This window comes from Bidens hawaiensis, unplaced genomic scaffold, assembly GCF_021521415.1.
Source record: "Bidens hawaiensis isolate Kalapana, Puna unplaced genomic scaffold, B.hawaiensis_p1.1 tig00009238_1, whole genome shotgun sequence".
In the NCBI taxonomy this organism is placed as follows: Eukaryota; Viridiplantae; Streptophyta; class Magnoliopsida; order Asterales; family Asteraceae; genus Bidens; species Bidens hawaiensis.
The window spans coordinates 534050-540432 of NW_027491682.1; the positions used below are offsets into that span (position 1 = coordinate 534050).

Consider the following 6383-nt stretch of genomic DNA (forward strand, 5'->3'; position numbering starts at 1 on the left):
TAAAAAGACAAAAAGCTTGAACAACGCTCATAAGTGCATGCTCACGGACGCAACATACGAACAATGTAAGTTCATTACTATATGCTCACGTGTAATGAGCGATGTAATGAGACGCTCATTATACGCTCTTGTACGCTTTTCACACGCTATCGAATCTCGTTAAAAAGAAACTAATTTCTAATCTAGTTTTGTCAAAAACTTATAATTACATTTATTACAACTCATCTGCCAAAATTTATGTCCAAAAGAAAAAAGATTTTTGTAATGATAGCCTACATCAAATCACTTTAATTAAAGTACACTATGTCAACAACCAAACAAGATTAAAAAAATATATATATATCACGCATGTATCACGCTTAAAAAATAATAAATGCAGTTTGTGTGATGATCATAGCCTACATCAAATTAAATGACATTGAACAAAATAAACTCTATCTCAACTACCCACAATTAGTAGACATCCAAATTATGTCTATATATTTCACATCCATTGTTGTTAATCATATCAGACAAAAAAATGTTTTCAAGTGATAAAGCCGTGAAAATCATGGTGAACGCCAAGCTTGATCTTGAGAAGGAAAAGGACGAGAAGTTTCTCAACGCCCTTCAATACTCACAGGCCTACGTGCTTCAAGAGAAATCAAAAACTCTTGATGCATACAATGAACTCACGGAGCTACCAAACAGTGAGTTCAAGGCACAGACTGCTGAGATCCTCAAGCAGCAGACTACATGCTACAACTCCGTGTATGGTACTTTGGTTGACACGGTTTCAAATTTGTCAGCCAACATGGAGTTCAAGGAAGATTGACGTGAGAAGATCAAGAAACAGGGAGCGGTGGGGTTAATGGGGTTTGGGTTGATGGGGGCTGACAGGGTCTGATGATGGGGTCTAATGGGGTGTAACCCCATGTATTAAAAAAATAAATAAATAAAATTTTTATCTTTTGTTATAAGTTTGTCATACTCTTGTCATACGCTTGTCATACGCTTGTTATACGTTTGTGAAACACACATTCTAAAACAAAAAAAAAAAACTAAATCTTTCTATCTAAAACAATCAACTACGTTTGTCATACTCTTGTCATACGCTTGTTATACGTTTGTGAAACGCTTATGTAAAAAAAAAGGTACCTACATAACACATAATCTAAAACACAAAAAAACTAACTCTTTCTATCTAAAACAATCAACTACGAATTCATTGTTGCGGTTGCTGCTGCATTGCTTTACAAGTTCTGTTGTTGTGGCCAGGTATGTGACAAATTTGACACTCCCTGTAACCCTTCCCAGAGAAACTAATGGCTATCTCTTTCTTTGATTTAATTCTTTTGTGCGATCCACGACCCTTGTTTCTTATTCCAGTAGGTACACAAACAGAAACTTCTGATGGCTGTTCAAAACCTAAAACAGCAGCAAATCTATCCCATTTAGATGGACGTACTCTTTCATACCGAGTTAAGTCTGATTTTTCAATTATCAAATTCATCTCATCTATAACTTTAATTAATTCATCAATATCTGCAACATAACTATTGATAAGGTATTCACCAAAATACTTTATTTCTCTTGAAATTTCTTTTATCTTCCTGTTCTGATCATTACCAAACTCTGACATTGGAACTGTTCTGATATTCACCGCAGCCGCTTTCCTCCATCGATCATTTATATATCTTTTATGGAATTTCTTGACTTGATACATATTCTTGACGTAGAAAATATGCCGACACAACAAAGCATATTGCTCGAACCTTTTGCAGGAGCATGTTGCAATAGACTCTTCACCAAACTCACCATCCTTTTTAAACACAACCTAAAAAAGTAAAACGCTTACTAAACGCTTATTATATAAATTAAGCTTAAACAACTTTAAACTAAACGCTCATAATTACCTTCAAAAAACCTGGAACATACGCATTAAAATCCATTATTTTACACCTCAAAAACCCTCCTTCCTCTTCACAAGAACTGAATTGTGAAACACCACCAACAATTTCATTCATTTAATCTTGAATATCATTAAATATAGCTCTTGTATATATCCTAACCGCTTCCCTTTCAAGATAACTTATGGTTTCTAACTGCGGATACGTGTACCTACTATCAAGATCACACCGTCTGCCATTGTATCTCTGTATCTCCATACAAAAATCAAAATGGTTGAAAAACTCAACTAATGTTAATTGAGAATTTGTAGCTTTTCCAAAAAAATGGTTTTCGCTCTCTGATCTTGATGTTGTATGTATCAATCCAGACAAAAGTTCATCTCTATAAAAAGCAGGTATCCAGTCAAATCTGATTTCGTACATATCAGTAAGCCTGTCGGTCCCGAATATTCACTCTCAATCACAATCAAGTCATAACTCACACATTTAATGTGTCGACAAGCGAGTTAATGACGGTTGTTATTTTAGGAAAGAAAACAGTTTGTTAAAGGCGGAATCAATAACAAACAGGGTAGTTGCTTAAACGATTAACAATAGGTAACTAACACATAAGAATCACTCAAAAGATTTTCATTCATATAATATAAATCATACAAACGATAATCGATTTTGGGGTTTCTTAAAAGTTATGTCCGTACTATTCTTTGACAGCCATCACAACAAATATTCTCTCTTATGTCTATCTCTGTCCGCCGTCCGTGAGGTGTGCCCTAAAATATTCCTTTTATATGCCTGACACCTCAAAACAGCTGGCATTCCATCTAGAAACCCTATATAAAGTACATATTCAAATTACATATTCAAAACTATGCTAAGTGTAAAACAAGTCTTTCGGGTAGGCTTTGTAGAAGTAATCTTCTCCAAGTAGACTTTATGCTCTGCCTTTCTTGGTAGACTTGGTAACCTTGAAGTGTGTTCGAGAACAGTTTCCGGGTAGACTTTTAACTTTCACCGGGTAGACTTCAATCTTCTTGACCTTATAAGACTTTTCCCGGAAAGATCTTACGAGCAACCTTGTTCTTCCATGGTCCCTTAACTCCTTGCTATGAAATAACTTATTAGCAAAGTGTGCCCGGTAGCACTGTACTCTGCTAGTGTTAACCCTGCTCGATGTTACTTGGAATATATCATTACTCACATCAAGCTTACTCGAACCACTATTATTAATGAATACATTGCCCGATCTTCCAATCACTTGGTTTCATGAGCTTGGTTAGCCAAGAGCTTACCTGGGGTAAACCTTACTCGGCTATGAAGAACAAACTTGCTAGATACAGTGAACCCTGCCTGGTATACACTAACTGGTGATCCTTGCTCAGGTATTCACTAAATAGTGAACCTTGCTCGGGTATGCACTAAAGAAGACTTCTTGAAGATTACCTTGCCCGGTAGGCAAAATATCATGCCCGGTTAAGTAAAACCTTACTCGGATGTCTCAGTTGTGCCCGGTTCCATACTTAGCTATTTCAGAGGAGGTTGAGAAGATTCCAATCTCCCTAGTGATCATTTTTAGGTCAAATCTTGACTCAACAATCTCCCCCTACATTGGAACACCTCAGCTGTCCCAAAACACTTCTATAGTTACTTACACATAGTTAAAATACACATCAAATCAAAAACAAATTTTTACATATTCATAAACATAAACAATTACATAATCAGAATTATGTCCGAAGACATTACATATCAAAGCCTGTTCTAAAGAAAGTCTTCATATTCTTGAAGCATTATAGGCTGCTTGTCTTCGATTCACAATCACAGTTCCTGCCCTTTGCTTAAAGATAGAAAGGATTTGGTAATAAATGTGACTTTCAGGAATGTTCAAATCCCTTATATCTCTTAGATCTTCATTGTGCAAATAGGTTAGGTCTTGATCTCTTCTAATTATCCCCAAAATAAGCCCATCAGAATTTCTAAGCACATAGTGGCCATCATTTTCTTTATACTCAATTTCAGCTATGATGCCATTCTTCTGAACTGTGTAATTAGGGCGTGTCATTCTCCTTTCAGTACTTATGTAGGTATTCATGTTAGACACTAGATTTCTGTTTCTCACTAAAACTGGTAGTTCAATTCTGCACTGGCTATCTTCTTCAATCTAGTAGCCCTTCTTGTTCTATCATGTTTGATCATCCTCCAGCTTGTCTTTTCTTTCAAGAATGGGAATCTTGTTAGCTTCATCCTTAAGATACTTAGAGAGTTCATTCTGCTGTCTCCCAGCCAACTTGTTTGTGTCATGATAATCATATAGATTGAGTGTTGCCATTTTCTCCAATTGTTCTTGAGTGAATTCAGCAAAATCACCTCTTATAATTATGTCTCTCAGCTATCTGCTTTCCATGATCACCTTTAGAGACTCAGAGACTAAATCAAAGTAGAGAGTTCTTGGTAGATCCACATTAGATTGTGGGCTTGCTGTTCTTTGGGATCCAGCTCTACTTGATTCACCTCTACCTGCTGCTATGTGTTGCCTTGAAATGGGAGGCCTAAATGGGATAGATTTCATAGGTTTGCTAGGCCTAGATATAGCAAAAGTTTTCATATACATTCCTTCAATCAGTTCAGCAGGAAGAAGGATGTGATCAGCAAATTTTCCATTTGCATCTTTGCACAATTTAATAATCATATTCACTACCCTTGGATTGTTCATCAATCCTGCAGGTACAAATCTGCCATCAACAAAACTTCTAGGGTTATCTCCCTCCATCAGAACTTTTTCTCATTCAGCCTTTCGTAGATAAAATAGTTCTTTTAAATCATATTTACTCAAAGCATTAAAGGTATCCTCATCCATATCTCTTTGATTCACCATTATACCCCTCAAAATTTTGAACATTTCTTCATTTTCCCATGGAACAATATGTTCATCAACTGGTTCAGGTTTTATTTCCACTAGGATTGGGGTTTCATCAGTAGTTGCTTCTTTTGATTATCTTTCTCAACTTGGGCCTTTTGTTTCTCCCTGAGTGTCATGATTTTTCTTTTCTTTGTAGGGGGTTTCTCTTGATCTGCCCTTTCTTGTACAGTAGAGGACTCAGGCATCACTTTTTTCAATTGATCTTTCTTTTGAAATTTGTTGTAGAGTGACTCAACAGCAGCCTTAGTTTGGCTATTCACTGCCTCTGGTGCCATTCCCTTATTCATCAAGTAGCCACATTTTCCATCAAATTTTTCTTTCAGTGCTTCCAGTTTCTCAGCCAGTTCATTTTCTTTTACAAATTTTTCTTTGATTTCTTCTTTTGTGTTATTATAAGTATCTCTGAGTTTTTCAAACTTGAAATGGCTCAAATATTTTTCAGAATAGCCATGTTTTCTTAGATAGTCTCTATATTTATGGCTATCTTTGTTCTTTTGTTGTATCAATTTTTCAATAGTATCCCTTTCTTTCTCCAATCTCTTTTGCAACTCATCATCATTCAGAGAGGATATAGATTCAAAGCTTATTCCAAAACTCATCAATTTCATAACTAATGGATCTTTCTTCTTAGCATCCAACAGACTTTGCTCAATGCTTCTCCTTTGTTCTTCAATCATTGTTACTTCAGGAGCTTCAACATTGGCATTGTCATTACCATTTCCCTGATCACTTTCATCTTCATCATCAGATTCATCCTCCTCCTCTGTAGATTCATCTACAGCATCAATCTTTGGTTCATTAGGAGTTGGATCTTCAGGGATTGGAGCATTTGGTACTCCTTCGACAAATTCACCTGGCTTTAAGGTTTGTATAGGCACCGCCCTTATAGGACTTTCCTGCTCATCAGGAGTCTCAACATAGTAATTATTCTTTTCATCCCATTTTCCCTTCTTCACTGATTCAGCTCCTCCAGCTTGATCAGAAGCTTTTCTTTTTCTTGAATAAAACTTTTCAAATCTTCTTACATTTTCATGAATCCTTGAAGCCTTATCCATCATTTCCTCAACTGTTTCTTCAGTTTGTTTTTCAGGTTCCTTTTCAGGTTCCTGTTGAGGTTGGCTTGTGGATTGGGCAAACATACTTACTACCAAGGCTAGAGAGTTATCCACTTCCTCATTCCTTTTCAAATTAATCAAAACTCCAAACAACTTGATCATCAGCCTCTTCATCATTAATTATTTGGCAACATTGGCTTGATTAATCAGGGCTTCCTGCTCTGCTAACTCTTCAGTATCCATGGTTCGGGCAATGCGTTCACTCTCTCATGTTTCATTTATTGCTTGTTGTATTTTCCTGGAAGCAGCAGTTACTTTATCTTCTTCTTCCTCTTCCTCTTCTCTATCAACATTTGCCTTAACAGGCTCTTCTTCATACACCTTTGCTTTGCCCTTTTCTAATCTTCTTTTCAATTCTTCCTCAGTTTCTGGTGGGAAGTCATCAATATCCCTATCCAGCTCATTCATCTCCTCATCATGCTTTGCCCTATTTGAGCTCTCAAGTTGTTTAGTTTCAGCAGG

The 6383-nt window shown here is 36.4% G+C and overlaps 1 protein-coding gene across 1 annotated transcript; it reads right to left on the reverse strand.

The window, feature by feature from the left end:
- Positions 1-1204: 1204 nt before the first annotated feature.
- On the reverse strand, positions 1205-2006 carry LOC143531787 (uncharacterized). The gene is made up of 2 exons (XM_077027007.1): positions 1896-2006; positions 1205-1816 (listed from the first exon to the last, which is right to left on the reverse strand). The coding sequence occupies exons 1-2, from the start codon at positions 2004-2006 to the stop codon at positions 1205-1207; spliced, it is 723 nt and encodes a 240-aa protein (XP_076883122.1).
- Between the last annotated feature and the right edge of the window lie 4377 nt (positions 2007-6383).

Bases quoted from the DNA above. Each gene is read 5' to 3' on its own strand.
- LOC143531787 (XM_077027007.1), bottom strand. From the start codon at position 2,006: ATGAATGAAATTGTTGGTGGTGTTTCACAATTCAGTTCTTGTGAAGAG. The intron at 1,817-1,895 runs GTAATTATGAGC...TTACTTTTTTAG, and splicing joins ATGTTCCAGGTTTTTTGAAG to GTTGTGTTTAAAAAGGATGG.